The sequence below is a fragment of the Hesperophylax consimilis genome, chromosome 16 (genome assembly GCF_061612785.1).
Source record: "Hesperophylax consimilis isolate HC1 chromosome 16, BYU_Hcon_1.0, whole genome shotgun sequence".
NCBI classification, from domain to species: Eukaryota; Metazoa; Arthropoda; class Insecta; order Trichoptera; family Limnephilidae; genus Hesperophylax; species Hesperophylax consimilis.
In genome coordinates, this window is record NC_142851.1 from 18,137,344 (window position 1) to 18,157,657 (window position 20,314).

A 20,314-nucleotide genomic window follows, 5' to 3' on the forward strand; every position below is an offset into this window, starting at 1 on the left:
GAAATGAAATCAATTCATTTTCCACACGGTATTCCGTCCCGGGTATGTATCTTATTTCTCGGATTGTTTAACCTTACGATTTGTAAGGTCTCACCTTTGGGCTTAACGTATTGTTTCTTTTCCTGTCAATGAAGCCGCACAATCATATTCCAGCATTGCTGCGAACACTGATATCTTTACCTTGTAGCTTGTACCTGGGGGAGAATTCCTTCAATGCCTTCATAGTCTATGCGACGGGGTTGAAATCAAATCCAATAAGTGAAATCAGGTCTTTGACTGGCAGGAATGAACGCGAGGAAATAAATCTGAGATTAACTCCGCGGTTCTTCAGGGAATTGGATTTGTATTTTTTTACTGGATTAGCAATAAATTAAGGCTTAGCGGATAAACATAGTAGAGCTTCCAAATGCAATCCACTGTGCTCAGTAATATACTTCAGCTTCAGACTGTTTTGTTTTGCATTTATTTTTTTCTTGAATTGATTGATTTTTGTGCATTGTACGTAAATGTACAACAATTGCCATATTTTTCCTTGACTCCTTTGCACTCGTCTACATTGACACCGATGCACCTGAGAAAGGCCAAGCTGATGTTCTTCTGGGTGCGCTATCCCAGTTCCGCGGTGCTGAAGATGTACTTCCCTGACATCAAGTTCAACAAGAACAACACGGCGCAGCTTGTCAAGTGGTTCTCCAACTTCCGGTAAGTCCCATATTCTCCCTACTTCTGTATCACAACTTATTATGAAGTAACTCTATCAAGACAGCCGGTATATCACATTATAAACTTTCTATTGGCATGCTAGTGTACATAAAAAAACGCCAACACCTACAAATTTTTATATGATCTAACAATGAAAATCGTCTTTATAATTTTATGTGCATAAGTACAACCAGTTTTGATATCAGTTTTGTTATTGTACAGCAAAAATAGGATTATAATTTCGAGTCGCAAAAAAATCACTCCCCCAAGTTTTTTTTGACAAAAAATAGGTCTACGCTTTCAAATAATGATTATTGTGGAAGTTAGCTTTTCAACGTTTCTTGGTAATCAATTATTTTATCAAGCCATATTTTCCATAGTGAGTCACGATTGCCAAGTTGCAGATAGTGGCAGATAGCGCGAAGAGGAAAAATCAATAATGCCTCGGCTTTTATCAGAAAAGTTGTTTGTCGTTTAGCCTTCAGATAATTGCAAAGATAAGACAAAGCACCCCCAGGCTTTGTGCTTGTGCTAGCCAATGGCCATATGTGATGGAAGAATTTATTATCAGCTTCGTAGCGTGTCCCGCGTCCCTCGCATAACCGTATGGCGGGTTCTTAACATGAACATAATCATAATTCATAATATATTATGAAACCTAAACTAAATATGTCACTGATTTCCAATGCTGATTGAGACAATAAATTATATTTATTTAGGCACACATTGGCTTAAAAAGTTAAAACTAATTTAGTAATTATAATAATTTCGTGAAATGTCTAACAGAGCAACCTATAAATAAATGAAAATATTAAAATGATAAATACCGACAGCATTTAGTAATTTAGTCAAACTTGATTTTTTTTAAATGTAAATGACGTTGATGAGTGTTTTATTCTGGAGAAATGTAATGTCACAAACACCCTTACAAATTGTGATTAGTATGTCGTGTCAAATTTGTTTAGACCAGACAATGATTTGATTGTTTATTAGTTATAAAAGTTGTTTTATATAACTGCAGTTTTAGTAAGTACCTAAGCCTTACGCAGTGTCGAAATGATTCTCTTTAATAGTGAGAAAGTACCCATTTACCAGTTGGTAACTGGCGGAGTTGTCTGCCTATCTGGATTTTCTGGAAAACTGATTAGGTCGCGATCGATTTAATTCGCCTCCCGCGATACGTGACGGGTCTTACTAAGCATTAACCTTTATCAGCCACGGGCCCCTATTATCTTAGATGGTATCTGATGGAAAAAAAGACCCGAACATGTAACCAAACTCACCTGGACTGGAGTGGCGTGCAAACAGTGCCAACTGCGCAAACAATGGTATTAAATGATGGGATGCACCGATCTAATTGTAGCCAAGTCACGTTCGGGGGATTGCTTTATCTATAGACAATGGGGAAGATACGCTAACAAAATAAAGATACAAGGCAAAAACATCTAAAAAATACAAAACTACTAAAAAATGCTTTCATAATATGTTGATAAGTAGTTTAAATGTTTTTTATCTATTACTTGCTTTTATAGGTTGTAATGTTGACCTCAATACTTGTAAATTAAATTTTTACCTTTGCATTTATCAGAATGTCACCAAAGCTCTTTTATAAATCGTCGTCATTAGAACACCTGAATAAGTGGAATCCCTTGACTTAATGATAAAATTAAAAGTGGAATTTTTGGGACATGATACCGCACGAAACGTCTGACATAAATAATTACCTGTTGTAAGCATGAGAATGCCATATTTACAAAATTCATTAACGTTGGGAAAACATTCACCTTTGGGAAAAGGTAACGGGCTTATAAACCTTTGGGTAAGAATGAAATAAATAGCTTTCCAATTTCACACTACTGTGTTTTGCTGTAATTTTTTTGACTATGTATCTACTGAAATTACCAAAGCGGATTATAGTGGATAATAATTTGAAAATTTCAAAGATTTGAGAAAAAAATATTTTAGAAATCATGTTTTGGCACAATACATGCAGTAATTATAATTATAATAAAAAATGTAGAAAATATTAAAAAAGGGAATAAAAATGTAACAATTACTTTCTATATAACCACGAAAATTGATTTGTTATGATTGACCGGTTTCGCTTAGAACAAGCATCTTCAGGGTACAAAATTAAAATATGTCAAAAATCTTGTTTTTTTTTTTTGAACTTATATTTTTGTATGCTTATATACTATTTATATTTTGGTGATGGATCGCTTCAGTGAGGTGTCCACCCTTTGCGGGACATTAGTGTAAAGTTTGCATGTCGGAAGGAGCCTATTTCCTGCGCTTACTCCGTGTAATTTGAATGTATTAATGTGACCACGCGACGAGAAATTGAAAAGGGTCACCTTCTGAGTACATTATTTTTAAATATTGTGTATCCGATGTCAAGAATGTTCGTAGATATTCCCAATGATATGCAGAATATTAGTAAGTACCTACCTCAATTTGGAGAAAAAATATTTGTACAAAAATTGTGATGTTACTTTTTGAAATATCATTTTGAGTTTCTTATTCGAAGCTATAAATTGAAATTTGAACACTTAAGTAGTTGATAATATTAGAATATACATTTAGTTATTTATTTCACTAGTTATGTTAGCTTAGATTTCCGCCCAAATATAGGCAATTTGTCAATTAAAACAAGTTAACTACACATACTTTCATACATTTTTAATAATCTTTTAATTCGTCGGGAAGGTGGTAAGTTGGTTTGTTTGTTTGCGTGTCCTCCCCAGGTGCCAGCGCACCTCTAATATACCCCCAGTTCACCCCCAGTTCACCCCCAGTTCACCCACTAGTCAACTAGTCAAGATTTCCCTCCAGACCGACTTGTTTTCTTTCCTTTCGTATTATTTTCAGGGTGGGTCCGCCATGTCAGCTCTACTATCCACTATTGCTGGACACTATTGTTTATTTGATAAATTGCTCTCAGAATAGAGAAATACTATAATACAGTCTTCATGTCAACAACCACGATAATGGCTATTAAAAAAACATACAAATTTACCATCCGGCCTCGGACTTTGTTTCAACATTTGTTTTATAAATATTTTATTTTATTTTAAATTATGGTTTGAATAGCTCTATAGCTCATAATAGAAATAAGGTGCTAGCTGAATAAACGACAGTTGCATTAGAACAGATCTCACGGTTAGATTCTCTCGGCTGCTGAAAACATCGTAGATGGAGATTATTTTATTTTTATTTTATTCCGTAATAAGTTTTTTTTGTTTTTATATAACTTTTCTTATTTTTAGTCATTACTTATTATTAATTTATCTTATTGGGAAAAAAAATGTATTTTTGTCTACAAATAATGTTAACATATTTTTAATCTAAAATTAATTGATATTTACTAAAATATTGATGTTTACAACATTTTTTAATTTTTTAATAATCATTATTATCATAATGTAAACGTTTAATTTTATTAAAAGTTAGTAAAACAATTAATAGACTAGTTAGAAATGAAATAAAATAATAAGTAAAAAATAAATAAACTTTCAGTCATCTAGTGTTATCTCTGCTTAGACGAATAGATTTTTAATTATTTTTTTGAAATACGTTTAATTAAAAAAAAATCTTAAAAAGGAGATTCTCTGAAATAAAATTAAATTTTAGGTGTTTATTTAATCAGTTAATCGCTTTCAATACCAGCTTTAAAAAATCTTGTTGTCGGGGGTTTTCCCACGTGGGCCCACGTATACAGACATTTCCACGTGCATCACACTTGCGACACCACCTAGAAAGATGGCGCTCGGGCATACATTGGGCGCACCTCTAATTAGTGGCGTAGGTTCATTAAGCTGCGGGGAGGAACCCAAAAGAAACGGTAATGGCTGAAATTAGCCGCAGGCTTAAGTAATGCGCATGATAAGCAAAATTACTCTTCAGCTAGGAAAAGTAATATCCCTAAGTGTTGGCGGTGCGTTAATTGACTTTCTTTTTTAATCAAATAGGTACATACTAAATACTCTCTTCGAAATACTTGTCATTAAGTAATAAGTGTTGTAAATTCCAAGGAATTTCAAGAATTATTTATTAATTATAATGAGAAGAAAAATGAGTATTGCAATTTTATTTTTATTTTATTTGAAACCGCACAACTGCTCCCAGCCATCTGGAGCCACTGAGACTATGGCATCACCAATTAGGGTATGTCACGAGGCTGAAGATTGTGGTTAGGGGTAGGAGATGGGGAAGAGGAAAGTGAAGAAGTACCTGGCTAATCAGATGTGGTCACCAAACACAGCAGAAGCCAATTCTGAATGGTGGTATCTTCCACTCTGGAACGTGGCGCAAATATACGATACATTATTTTAAATGAATAATTTGTGAAATAACACAAGTTAATGAATAAGATTTACTTTATTTGAACCTGCGACCTCTAGCTTGCTAGTCGAGAACCTTACGATGGAGGCCGTCACAGAATCTCTTAAAAATTATTGGTAATCCGGTTTAAAACGGGTGCAGGCCGTTCCCTGATAAACTTTTAGCAAATTCCTAATATATCAGAATACGTGTTCATGCACCTGCATTTATCTTGATAATATTTATATAATCACGAAATTCGAAAATATTAGGATTTTTATGAACACGTGTTCCAAAATCTTGATATTACTAAAACTAGTATTTTACTAACAATTCATCAGGAAATCTATCAATTCGTTCGTGAAGGGCAGCAATCTTTTCTCCATGTAATAAACTATTGTTTGTTCCGAAAGATCAATCTCACCATCGTGGCTAGTAAAATGGGGTTCGATGACGTCAAAACTCGTACGGAGCATTCAGACATTTGAATGATTTAATCATTTTTCAAGAACTATTGAATGACTGAGTACAATAAAACACGTAAATTAATTGGAATTCTTAAAAGGAAAAATTTGTGGAGCACGTCTGAATGCATGTAGTATAATTTACATTTCAAGTTTCACAAACTTAAAAGGAAGCTTATGAACTTCTTTGCGATTCTGTTTAATTTGTAAATTGGCATTTCATTAATGAACATGCAAAAGTGTCAATAAAATATTGCGGAATTTGCCTTTCTTGCAGTCCGGCGCAACCGCCGCCCACAAGTTCCGAAGTAAAATCAAAGCCCACAAAGTGGCCAACTTTGAGTTCACACTCGCGGCCAAAGCCTTGCCAACCGTTAAAAAAGGTTTCAATTTCTCATTGCTAATTACCACCGCCTTTCCTTGTGGCGGCCATGCCCGGGGACTTCCTTTGAAGTGAGATTTTTTCAGGTTCTTTGGCGATTAATTAAATATTTACTTTTAAAAGTTTCTCATGCGTTCGCAGTCCACAAAGTTCCAGGAAACTTAACCACGCCACTAAAAGCGCCGAGTCAATGTTTGTTGATTTGTGTGGACACTATTTTTATGATCGCATTTTTGTGTGTATTATCATTTTCTGATTCACAAATTTGCAGTTCTTACTCCGAGCTTAAAGCTAGCCAGAGCGCGTGGGGTACATTTATTACCTTTAACTCTTTTAGCGACATGCATGAGACAGGGATGGCAAGATTTCCATGGCCAGTCCTCAAGGGTAGTTGTGCTAATTAGAGGCTGCTAATTGAGCCGCGGACCCTTTGCAACACCTACCACCCACTCCTGCGAGTTTCAGGGAGTAAACATTAAAAAAATTACAAAGAAACGATACGCATAAAAACAGCAAAATTACTTACCTCTTTTTAAGAAAAAAAATATGTCTTCTCCTGTCCACTCGAGCGATTGGTGTCATTTATATACATTAACCATATTTAATTAATACCATTAACCCAACGAAACCAACTAGTTTTTACCGTTCATATTATGGTAAGCGATCGCAAATTTGCCTAAAATCGCACGAGTAGTTGCGGTAATAATTCTTTTCTCACTATTCAAATCATCTGTTTCTGAGAAATTCAGTTGAGAAAGGCAGTAGATTTAAGATTCACAAGTTAACGAGATATATGTATTCATAGTTAACGAACTATAATCGTGTTATATTTTGTTTGAATACTGACCATCAAGACAATGGCTACTCGTTGACTATTATTATTATTGCATCCATCAAGAAAGAAATTCGTGACAAACGTGACATTATTTAGTAATGTTACGACCGCCTTGTTCTATGGGCCCGCCCTAGAGAACTGCCGCCCGCTGCCTTGTGGGCGGGGGCGGGGGCGAGGGCGGCTTGAAAGGGTTGGTCATATCTTCTCCGCCTACTTTGCTCGTGTTTACATACAAATGGTCAACGGGACTGTTGCTTCGCCTCGCTAGGCGGCCACGCTAGGCGGCATACGCAGTATAATATCATAAGCCCAACCCTTTTTTTTAAGAGTGGAAAAATATTTCATCGAATAATGTTACACAAATATATTACTTAGAATTAATAGGATTTTTAAATTAAATATTTTTTTTTACTAAGAAACAACTTTGGAACGGTGAGTTCTACCGTCACGAAACTTGCAATCCTTTTTCTGTCTAAAATTTATAGCTCAGCTTTCAGTTTAATAATGGAAATGGGTTGGAAATTTCGAACATATTTTTTTAAATTTTTATTTTAATGTATATTATAGAAACAAACAGTACATTATTTACAGAGTTGAAACAATATACAGAAATAAGATACTTCATGTTGTGTACCTATGATATATTTTCTTGTAATGTCTACTAAGTGGTATGTTTATTCCTTAATTACCAGCTGACTTGTGTAGTTTATAGGTGTGAGTGTGTGTGTGTATGTATGCTAATTGAATAGTTTAAATTATTGACATGATGCCACGTTTGAATTTGGGCAGCGAATCCGAAAAAATATCAATGTTAGAGTAAAGACAAATATTATTTAGAGTATGAAGAGCTCGGTTAATTGTCGAATTAGATACTATGCATTTGTTTTATAATTAAGCGTGTGGAATAGCACTCTATATCGTGTACGTCTCAAAGGTATGTTAAAGTTAATAATGGACAGAAGTTCCTGTTATGTAAAACATAAGTTGAACTATCTTTATTAAATGTCCAATAAGCTCAATAACTCGGCCATACCAAGAAGTAACATGCATAATAAGTACCAGTTTTTGCGAGACGGAGCAAAATATTGCAGATGAATTGTAAGAAAATAAAATAATTAATATATTTAAAAAAACATGCGAAAATTTTAAGTCAGGGTGTAACAACTATAAGTTCTTTAAATACAGTAAGTCCCTTGTGATTAGACCATAACTTATCACTTGCTGTGCCAAAGGGCCGTTAAGTCCGGCAGAGTTGACATGCAAGGCGATAAGCCCGTCCATCTGCGAACCATTTCTTGTTTTCATTTTACATACGCCCGCTCGCTATCAACTACCAACAGTACCTACCAACTGAAAGCTCCTCGTCCCCTGAGACCTACGCCCAAGAACACACCATCGCCTCGTGACAGATGATTTAGTATTCAGTACAGTGTCTATATTAGTATCAGGCCGTGGGCGTGTGGCAGCTATTATCTTTGTGGCCGAAGTGATATTTGGTGTGGTTTACACTCATTTGTTATAAATATGATTAAAGTAATATATACGAGTGTTGTGTCACATTAGCATAACTCTTTTCTTTACTTTATACTCTGGCTAATTAAATTTTCACGCGGAAGATTCATGAAGCACTGTCACGATTTGTTCGCACATTTAATCCGTGAGCAACTACCGAAATAATTACGAAAACTGCTTGTGGTCCTATCGCTAAGAGGTCCAATGTAACTTGGGTTGTAAAAATTAATAAATCGCAGTAAAGCTCTCTAAAGCGAACTTTATATAGGCACTTCTAATTTTTGTTATTTAAAAAAATATATATTTTGTCTAAAATATCACATAAATATTTTTTAGCGTGTGAATTTTAGTAATAGAAAAGCTCAAGCTAGATAAGTAGAAGTCATAAAATATTACATAAAAAATAAAACATATCGCTAAGTCAGAGGAAAAAAGGAAAAGGTGCGTCCGACACTCCTAAATTTGCGGTTGTGTAGTTTTTCCCTTGTGACATTACCCGCCCCGATCACCATTAAAGCTGACAAGTTAGAAAATAAAAAATTTAATTCTGGGAAAATATTTAACATCTGAGAAAACGGCGGCCTACCTCTTTTCGTGTATCGACTAATCACTTTGTTTCATTAGGAAAATTGTTTGCTTTGGGCGGAAGTTTGTGGATCAGAAAATGGGCCGCGAAGGTTCTGACTAATTATCGTCTACTAATCAAGGATTTAAAGTGATTGATAAATCGCATCGGAGAGATAAGAGAGCTTTTAAAAGGGGATGTCTTTAATTAAACATACTCATAAACACTCGAAATAGTTATGTACGTATCTACTTACTCGTAATTCTTTGTTGTAATATCTAAAACTAAACCCAAGGAAACTGAATTTTATTTGAAAATTGTGCGGAGTTTATAATAAATACGAAGCACAGTTGTTTCACAAAATTTTAACAATTCATAGAATAAGGAATAACCCAAGAAGTGCTTTGAAGGCGTATTTAGTAAGTCCCTTTTGTTTGTTAAATAAGCCAACTTTGGGCTCAAAAATTATTTCCATATAAAATTGTGTTTCTTTTCGATGGGATAGCGATATACAATTTCAGGCAAGTGTAAGAGAGACAGACCGTGTATTAAATGGTCTAGAACCAAAAGGTACTGTCAGTGGGACATTTGTATCCATTTAAATTTATATGGAAAGCACGTCTTTATTCTATGGAACAATTCGTCAAATTTCAAAGTTATTCAAGTTCGAAAATCTTTTTCAAGTTCTGTTTTTGTCCAAATACTGTGAATCAATCTGCCCAAATTGAAATAATAACAGAACTTTCACAAGATTGAATTTTAACTTTGAAATATGACGAATTCTTCAAATCCTGTGTAACAACCCATCCTACCTAAATTGAAAACACATCATTATCACTTAAGAAAGGATTTTTTTGGTACAAATAATAATGTTGAGTTGTGTCAAATTAGTATTCGTTCACGGGGTAGTGACTTTAGTAGTGACAAAATCAACATTTGTTTAAAGAACATGTTTTGAAATGATTCTTATGTAGTTTCATTATAAGGGTTGTTTTGTTTTCAACACATTTTCTTTAATTTAATTCCATGCCGTGACACGTATAAACTTTCATAACTGCTTCGACCGTTTCGGCGGACAAGATAAGAGAGCTTTTACCCAACCCGGCGGAAAAGTGATATTAAATTAGAAAACGGTGTATCATTCCGCTGTCGTGTCTTAGCGGCAAACACTTTTATGTAAATCATCATACTAAATGAACCCAGCGAGCCGGGCATCATCACGCAATGGCTTACTTAAATAGTAGGTACTTCCTACCTTCGTTATTTCATATTTTTACAGCCCCTCATTATTTAAGGTAAATGCTTCACAACGTAAAGTATTCACTACTTATATGGTTCCGTGTTTCGTTATCAAATGGCTTTTAACATCGTTACAACAAAAAAATACCTAGAAATTGCGTAGAATAATTTAAAAGACATGCCCTTTGGTCCACTTTAACTAATAAACCAAAAGATTTGTTGCTTATAAATCACATTAATAACGACATATCTATTTACTCTACCGTTTTACGTTTTTTTCTGTCTCTTAATTTGTTTTTACTTTTTGCTTTCGTTTAAAGATGGTGGCCGTTTTAATGGTTCATTAAAGATTATTTTTTCAAATGAGAAATCAACGAGTTTATCTTTACTTTTTTGTTCGAAATATTTCAATGTCATAGTACACACCTGTTCGAAGAAAATTTAAAAATATTCGTTGAGATAATGTCGTTCCTTTTTTAAACTTTTTAGAATTCCTTATTTAAATTTTTATAATTCAGTAAGTAGGTAGGTATTAAAGTACCTACTTAATTAAATAGTATGATTTCAAAGAAAATTTTGTTTTGATTGATTAAATACGGGACAATTAGAATCATATTGGCCGCGAGGCTTACAAACTGAACTATTAGTTGATATCGATGAGTATGACAATATATTACACACTAAACAACGATGTATTAACATTCATTGCAAAATAATTTATTATGAAGAATGATTTTGATTCCGTTGTCATTGCGGTTAACCCTCAAATACTTAATAAACCAAAGACGTCACCAACCAACAGTCAAATCCATACAAAAATGATGGAAAATCTGTCAGTGTCAGAAAAAAAACTCATTCGCGTTGGACCCTTTGTGGTGCAAAATTAGGCTCAAATTCGGACATCGCAATATTATCGGCTCTCGATGCACAAGCTTCTTCTAGTATATTTATCTTAGATAGTGTTAGATTATGCATATTCAATATGGTGTACTAAGCACGATTCAGATATGTACACAACACTGTGCACAGTGTACACTGTACTGTACGTGTACGTGCCTAGAAAGCCTGCATAGGACTACGTAGATGGAATATATGTACCGAGGGCGATCACTACCCGCAGCCCATGAAATTGGCTACAATGCGGCTAATTTTCGGGTTATTGATATTGATAGGCGTAAGGTTAGCATTCACACCAGTTTAACCACTGATTGCTCTAGCTATTAACTAACATACAGATAACCATTATGTTAAATACCCCATTTGTGGTTAATAATAATCTGTTAACTATTATTTAATTCAATCCCAATAATTCTCTGAATGATTCATTAATTTTTACTCGCATTTTTGAAATTGCGCAATTGGACTTGAACAAAATTTTTAACTGATGAACATTTTATTTAACAATGATGTTATTACTATGATTGATATCTGCAATTCTGATTATCACACATTGTGACAATGAACTTCAATGGTAATGAATCAATCGACCAATCACACTAATTAATTTACTACGCTCATTGTTTCAATTACATTTTAAATGATTTGAAAATGTTTGCTGTTTAATTCGATAAATTTTAATATGTACGTTCACACTTTTAAATGTCACATTTGTTTAAATGCTGTTTAATACTTGTCGAGTAGTATTTAAGCACCCCTCAAGAATGCTTGTTTTATTATTATAATTTTTTGTGATTTGGAGTTCATCACGAAATCCATGATTTGAATTTAAGTAGGGTGAATGAGCATTGATTAGGGGAGGAAAGGATGGGAGATATATTTCAAATAGAACACTTCAGTTGCCATCAAAGCGGAACGACCAGTACAAAATATTATTTATTGTTATGGAAGTTTGTAAAGGGAATCATATTCCTGCAATCTACGTTGATAAAGTATTCATAATGTTTATCCCTACACGCTCTAATTCAAATCCAAAAATCTGTTGTCAAAAATACTAGACTTTCGATCTCTGGCGTTATGTAACTGACGGGAATTCCTAGGTTTTTAATTATATACAGCTCGCAAATTAAATTAAAACCGGGTGGTAATACTTAACTTGTACCTACTTTCCAAACTAGCGCAGACCTGTGAAAAATCACGGGATATTATAATTCAAATTTTGAAACGGGTGAATAATTTTTTTTCTGTTTTAAAATATTGTATTATAAGAAGGTACCTACTTTATCGCTTGTCTGATTATTATTATAATTTAAAGCAAATTTGAGTTCATTTGAACGTGAACTATGTTAAATTTCACGCGCATACAACTGGAATTAGTCCGTTTGTGATAGTTTTGTCTTCAACTCGAAAACGCTGATTTGAAGAAGGTACCCGGTGATATTACATTAAATAAATATGCACAGAAAAATGATATTACAACATAGTAACTATCGCATTTAAATCAAAACATTGTTTAATATTGCAAATTCGGCAGTCAAATGGTAATCATAACGTTAATTGTTGGTCCATTTGCAGGCTAGCAGTAGGTACCGCTATTTGGACGGTTTCTGTTACAGTACCTACCGGGTACCGGCGGTACTAATACCAGACACTGCCGCGGCCGCTAGACACTGGACCGCGTAGATACAATGCGCCACCACTGGAGTGGGTTAAACGGTTAAACGCTTTGTAACAGGGATGTATGTTCGCGTCGCGGTGTTAAGTTGATCAGGCCTAATTTAATTAACCACCCCAATATACATTATATATTTGGACACAGCCGCCGAATCAACAATATCGATCCCACCTGTTGACACGAGGTGTTAGAAACGTGCCAGATTCCTCTGGAACTGCGGATTTGAGTAAAATATTATATCGAAGTGATGGGAACTAAATTGAAACATAATATTTAGTTCTACTACTTGTTATTTTGGCTATAAAATAAAACGATTCCAGTCTTATTAAACTATTTGTTATCAAACCTTGATGACCTTTGCTAAACAAATAAATTTCTTAGGCAAACATTTTGAAAAGCACGGGTCTTAAAAAAGGTAGAATATAATGTCACCAAATACGCGCTTGGAGATACTAATTCAATATAATGATACTAAATCAATTAACCACTCGAGTGATCGGTGTTTGGTTTTCGGTTTGGACAGTCGATTAAATTAATAATATTCATCAAAAGATTAATATGGAAACATATTATAAACACTGTTTACTGAGGTGAAAAGCTAATGAATTTTGCCGTTTATCCCACATTTTTAGGTTCGATAAATTCGGCACATTGTGGCACAGATAATTATGAGGGAGTACCTACAATCTTACATTATTTGATATTATATTTGTTATTTTAAGAAAGCCCTTAACATAGATTATCATTGCAATACCAATACCTTATACCCAGGACTTTATCAGCATAATTGCTTGCTTCAGGATACTAAAACAAATCTTTAATTATGTAATTTCTAAGAAATATTAGTTCTTCTACTTGTATATTTGAATAACTAACCCTTTTTGAGCAATTTTAATATAACATTATGAATTACAAAAAATGGAAGAAAACTGGAATGGTGAGTGACCGGGAAATGTTTTGTCTACTTAGAACAAAAATAAAACGCAGTATTCGATTAGCACATGTGCAATATATTAATTCTATTGAAAAAAATATCAAATGCGATCCCAAATCTTTCTGGAAGTATATCTCGTCCAGAAGAAGTGATGGCGGGTTTGTTGACCATGTTACTTGGAATAATCAGTCTTTCTCAGGAGCAGATATTCCAGAAGCATTTGCAGACTATTTTAAATCAACTTATAGTAAGGAAGCTGCGGACTTGAAATCTTTTATACCTGGAAAAAATACGCCAACAAAAGCACAGAATGTTGATATTCAAAATATTACAAACACTGACATCACCGCTGCTGTTAAAAAATTAAAATCCAAAACTTCTTTTGGACCGGATCTTATTCCGTCATTCGTGTTAAAGGGATGCTTTGAGCCCTTATTAACACCTCTCGCGTATATTTATAATCTCTCACTTAACTCCGGAATATTCCCAGACCTGTGGAAAATCTCTAAAGTTACACCGTTACATAAAACTGGTGATAAGGCTTCAGTCTCTAATTATAGACCAGTGGCGATCCTATCCTCTCCAGCCAAGTTGTTTGAACTAATAATTCATAAATGCATTTATACCCAAGTTGAACCCTTTATAATTGACCAGCAACACGGTTTTAGGTCTGGCAGATCTACTGTCTCTAATCTAATGGTTTTTACGGAGTACATATCTCAAGCTCTTGATAGTAACAATCAAGTAGATGTATCATACAATGACTTCGCAAAAGCCTTTGACTCAGTAGATCCGCTTATTCTCCTAAATAAACTCGACCAATTTGGATTTTCAGCGAAACTTCTATGTCTATTTGTAAGTTATTTCTCAAATAGACAACAATACATAACTTATGGTATTTTCCACTCTTCCAACTTCATCACAAACTCTGGAGTTCCACAGGGGTCGAATCTTGGACCCTTACTTTTCTCGCTATTTATCAATGACATTTACCATTGCATAAAATTTTCCAAGTTTCTCTTATTCGCGGATGACATGAAACTATTCCTTTTAATAAAATCTTTGGAAAATTGCTTGCAGCTACAAAGTGATATAAATTCTATCGTCGAATGGAGTCATACCAATAAATTAGGGTTTAATATTAAGAAATGCTCCATTATGTGCTACACCAAGGCAAACAAAACGATTTACTATAACTACAAAATGTCTTATTCATCTCTTCAGCACATTGTTATTTCAAGAGATTTGGGAATCGCATTTGATACGCACTTAACATTTCACGTCCACATAGAAACGATATGCAACAAAGCTTTAAGAATGCTAGGATTTGTGCTAAGCAACTCCAGACATTTTTGCAGCTCGGCCGCGATTCGTGTGCTATACTATAGTTTAGTACGTAGCATTTTGGAAAGTGGTTCTGTAATATGGGGACCAATGGATTTAACTTACTCTCAAATGATAGAGAAAGTACAAAAGAAGTTTCTGAGATATTTATATCTTAGAGACTTCGGATATTATCCCTGGTTATATCCATCAGCCTTTTTGTCCGGCATGCTGGGTATTAATAGCCTCACCGATAGAAGGAAAACTGCTTTGCTGATAACAGCATATAAACTTCTAAATGGTAACGTCTGTATTCCCGATATTATAGAAAAAATTGAGTTTTATGTCCCCGACAATTATACAAGAGCGCGCAGGCACAGAACCTTTGTCGTTCCAAAATGCAGAACCAACTTACCATTAGTAATGCCGCTCGGAAAAATGATTATGTTACTAAATTACCTGTCCCCTGATATAGATATTTTCCAACTTAATATTCACCAGTTCAAAAACGCTATTATTACTTAATAAATTAAAATAAAATGTATGTTTATTATTGGTTATGTATAACTGTAAATGTGCATTTAAAATAAAATAAATAAATATTTAATATTTAAAATAAATTGAAAAAAATCTCTTTAGGTACTTGACTGAAGTTGTTACTGAAGTACATTAATGAAGTCGCGTAGCTTATCATTGCGAAATGCACTAGACTAGTGTTGGGTAGGACACGATTTCAGAATGAGTTTTGTATGAGGCACTAAAATACTGAAATTAAGTGAGGTATGAGGTAGTAATACAAAATATTTTTATTGATACAAAGTATTTTCTAGTAATACAATAAAAAGAGTTGAGACAATTTTTTTAACGTATTGCGTGGGATATTTGTAGTGCTCCAGTATGGGGTACACAATACTAAAATAGAGTCAGGCCAAATTTTATAACGGTAATTGTTGCTTCAGGGTGTTAAATTAATTACATGATTTAGTTTTAGTTAGGTATTTTGTATATTTGGAAACTCGTCTTCAATCTCAGTCTCATAATAATTCAATATAAGAAATATTTATATAAATATGATATAATATATCTCTATACTTGACCACATGAGTGAAATCGCGTAGGCTAACAGTGCAAAAACCTCGTTTTTGCTGCACAAAAGTTTGGAGAGGCCTCGAAACCTCCGCTCGGGGCGGAAAGGGGGTGGAAGAGTAAAGGCATAGGCCAGTAAATGTGCAAAGAGAGAAAATCATTAGGTTTACGGTCATTCTCGGCTGGGAGGGAAATAGTCAGGGAAAAGGGGAGGGAGCTCTTCATTCCCAACAGAGTAATGCACAAGGGCTGGGGCAAGGGTCAAGAATAAACCACTAACTTAATTATTACTCTATTGAAAAACTAAAAATCTGTTGACCCTTTCTTTTAGTATAAACCTTTTTCGTGTGTTTTTCAAAAAGTTTGATTTTTTAAAACGTTAAACTTTCAAATTACCATCTGGTTTATCCAGTTACCAGTTACAATAAAAGTAAGCTCTTTTTTGTTTTTTTTTTTATTTTTACATTTATTTATTAAACAGTTTCACTTCTAGTCAAATTTACATATTGCTTATACATCTATAATATATATTACTTTCATATTTTTCACATCTTTCTTTCAATATGCTGGCAATTGTTTTTATAATTAAGTATACTTGTTTTTAATTTAATTTTTTTACAAATTTTTTCAAGGATTAGAATTTTTTTTTTAGTGTAATATTATTCCCAAGTACTTTATCTTATTAACCCTTTTCAAGTTTTCACTGTTTTTTTTCTCCATTTTTCCGTCCATTACTCTTCCATGTTAATCATAGCTGTGCTGATTATTGTCACACCCACTGTTAAGGCTGGAACTAAAACAAACCCAAGAAAAACTCCTTATAAAGTTTCGAAAACGTGGAAGTATTTTTTACGTACCTACTTATGTGAAAATAAGTACAAGATATTCCTAGCACTTAATAAAGATTGTGACCTCACGAGTTGTCAATTTAGTCCACGCAAAACTAGCTTCAGTTTTTTGTCCAACTCTGGCTTTGGTCACTCAAGTGCTGAAATTCCTGCAGAGGAAACTGCAGGCGGCTGCTCTTGTGAAATATAAAAACGTAAATATGTGCCCCTCAAACGGACCGCGGCCTGCTCGGCCAGCCGTGGCGGGTAGCGACTAGTTGAGAAAATTCTAGTAACGAACAAGGCGAATTAACGAATCCGTTAATCCAGACCCACTATTCTGGAAAACATAACGGACGATCCGTGAACTTGGGAGAGGCTTCGAAATGCGTTTTACATATTTCCACAAAACATTTTCTCGAAGTTTCTGAACCACAGAGGTTTTTCTCTATGCCCACCGAAATACCGAATATTATAACGAATCATACCGAAATACCGAATTATACCGAAGGTCACACCGAAATACCCATTCGTAAATACTTAAATGTTTTATAATAAATCTAAGGTCAGTATTATTATGATACGTTTGACAATAAACATACATAATGTCATTAAGTGTAATTTCTTATTTTATTTAATGTTACGATTAATTTTAAATCATAAATCGTTCACTAAACGTAACGAACTACTAAAACGTAGTTATTATTTTGGATTTAGAGTGACAATGTTAAAAAATCAAAGTGATCTCCTGTTTTTTTTCCACTATGTGTGTAAAGGTAAATCATATTTAATAATTTTTTGCTTGTGTAGTGATGAACTGTATAGTATGACTAGTGCGGGGTAAGAGGGAACTGCGGGCAGGTGTCCTAAACTTATTCGGACCAGCTTGAACATCTATCGTTGTCCACACATACATTCAAAAGATCCCTTTCTGTGATCAACACTGTGTCGTCGGGGAAATTTGTAAAACAATATTGGACCTAGAACTGTTCCTTGAGGGATTCCAAATTTTCAATTAGGTGGGTTCGCTCAATATATTATTAAAATTTACATGTGTGTGTCATTTAGATAGATAACTTATTAACCATTATTTTACTATTCCTTGAATTTAATATATTTAAATTTTATATTTGCTCTTGGGTACTCATAATCTGTCCTAAGACTACAGAAAATTATGTTTTCTTTGGTTTGATCCATTAATTGCCTATTACAAGCAGTACTTAACTGCCTACCGACAGCAATTTATATCTATTTGTACTAACTGCAAAGCAATATACCCAATCGATCGAGTTTCTGTTACCGCGATGAAATCAGCCATCATCCATCGGCCGCCACCATGAGCGTTAAAAACATGTATTTGGGTCGCATCTGCTTGAAACCGTAGGATTTCCGAAATGCCGCTCGGTCTGAAGGAGGCATCGCTAGTTCCTAGCATCGGGAGTCCGTGTGGTATCGGTAGACGGTAGAAGTATGGGGGCCTATTGCTTGTACCTGTCAATACCCTTTCGCGGTGCCGTTTTACTCGTATCGAGCTCCTGTCATTTGCATAGGAGGGTCTGCCGAATATAACTGAGGAGAAAAAGCGCAATAATTAATAAAGAAATACTTTATTCTATTTTTGACTTATGTATAAAATGTGGGATATTATGTGCTGAGGGGAACGTTATTATTTTCCCATCAAAATCTCGGGCGAAGCATGGACGCATAATTAGTGCACCTACTAAAAATCAAAAATCGGTGGGTGTTATTGGATTCGGTAAACATTTATTGAGTTTTATCGTGATCATTTTTTGTGTTATTATGCCGCAATTATTGGAGTGTCCATCAACACCTTACAACAAGTTTTCACGTCACTTTAAAGAAGGCAAAAGCGCAACACGGCATAGTAACCAAAAATAAATCACTGTAATTCTTTTCGCAGTGTAAATCTCAAATCATAACAGTTGTTTGTTTAATAAAATTCTTACACTTTCCCCTATTTGATATGTTTCTATCATCAATGTTTAGGCAGAGTATTGAAACAGTGCTAGTCAATCCAACGGATCTTGATATGCTTCAATACAAATGACTATCCCATCATAATCGTGGCTTTAATAATTCCTACATTACGAAAAATAAATTTCCTCACTTATTCGAATGAGAATTGGACGTTGTTCCGTTCCTTCTCATCTTTATTAAAATTCGCGTGGTTTACCCTCCAGATTATACTTTGGGTAGTCTAGATGTGGTAACTTTAGATCACATGTTTTTTGCTGTCCCTTTCTAAACAAATATCCTCCCTTCTATCAAGCTTTATTTAAAACTGACTACCTTTTGTTAAACATCTCATCTCTCTTAAGTATGAACTCTACTCGAATATTCCACATAATTTTGAAATTGCCCATTTAAATAAAATTAACATGTAAATTCACCTTCACTCTCTCCATAATTTGAAATGATGGCCTAGAACACGCCTGAGGGGTGAAAACCATAAAGCCAGAAAAAAAAATAGAACACTTGAATTGTAATTTCTTTGATTCTTAAAACAACTGTAAGTAATACCGGTTTAAAGTGTCGGGTAACTTTTTGATCGCTCCTTTGATCGCTTTACATCAATGCAATGCGGGTTTGAACTCTTTCTAGGTGTTCTGATTAGGTACCTACTTTGTCAGCGCAATAAGATTGCGATGTTTTATTGCTCGTTTACATAGGGCACGACTAGTTGCGCGCCTTTCTAATTATTCACACATCATTTGCAATGGATATGCCACCATTAGTATGCTAACTTAATGAGCCAATTCTTATTAATGATAATGGTATCAACATGCATTCTACAGTCTAATAATTCAGATACATTCGTTCTAATAATAAGCAAACCACCATTCATGTGAAAGATTACATTTATTTGAGTAAATATCGAACATAGATTAGGTGCTTACCTAAATTTGATGTGAATTAGGATACAAAATCAATACCAAAACCATTCATACATTATTCCATTTTTGTATCGGCGTATTCATATATTTTGTAGACACGATCCCAGGCTAAAACTACAATATCCTCATCTCCACTAAAATTTGTTGGATTTCAATAGGAATCTCTATCTTTTGTACACGGAATTAGGGGTGAGTTTCTTCGTAAATCGGCCTCAAAACATGGCCCCTTTTGGAATATATGACTCTCAGTAGGTTAACAATTCACAAGGGAGGGTGAGAGGGATTCCCTTTTGTTGCAAAAATTTGACAATAGAACCGCAATCTTCTGCTGTCTGTGAACAAAATAAAAATAACGGAATAAATAAAATAAATCCGACGAAAAGATACACTATTTCTTATTCGTCAGTTCTGGTTGCTAGGCTACACCCAATAAAACCATAATATTGTGATATAATCTTCTAATTAGGTACAGCAGAAAACCATTTTAAATAGCGCATTTTAGTGTCATTTCACTGTAAGTGCGTTTAACTATAACAAACTTAAAAAGGTAATTTAGTAGGTATTAGTGGTAATGTTCTTAAAATTATTCCTACGGTGCGCCTTACCCAATACAGATCTAATACTATAACACTAAATAT

General features: G+C 34.3%; 1 protein-coding gene across 1 annotated transcript in view; it reads left to right on the forward strand.

The window, feature by feature from the left end:
- The window catches only part of pros (homeobox protein prospero), a 156,218-nt gene that overhangs the window by 125,823 nt on the left and 10,081 nt on the right, over positions 1-20,314 (forward strand). Inside the window, exon 5 of the mRNA XM_089640992.1 lies at positions 548-702. Within this exon, the coding sequence (XP_089497118.1) occupies positions 548-702 (155 nt within the window). The remainder of the gene's footprint in view (positions 1-547; positions 703-20,314) is intronic.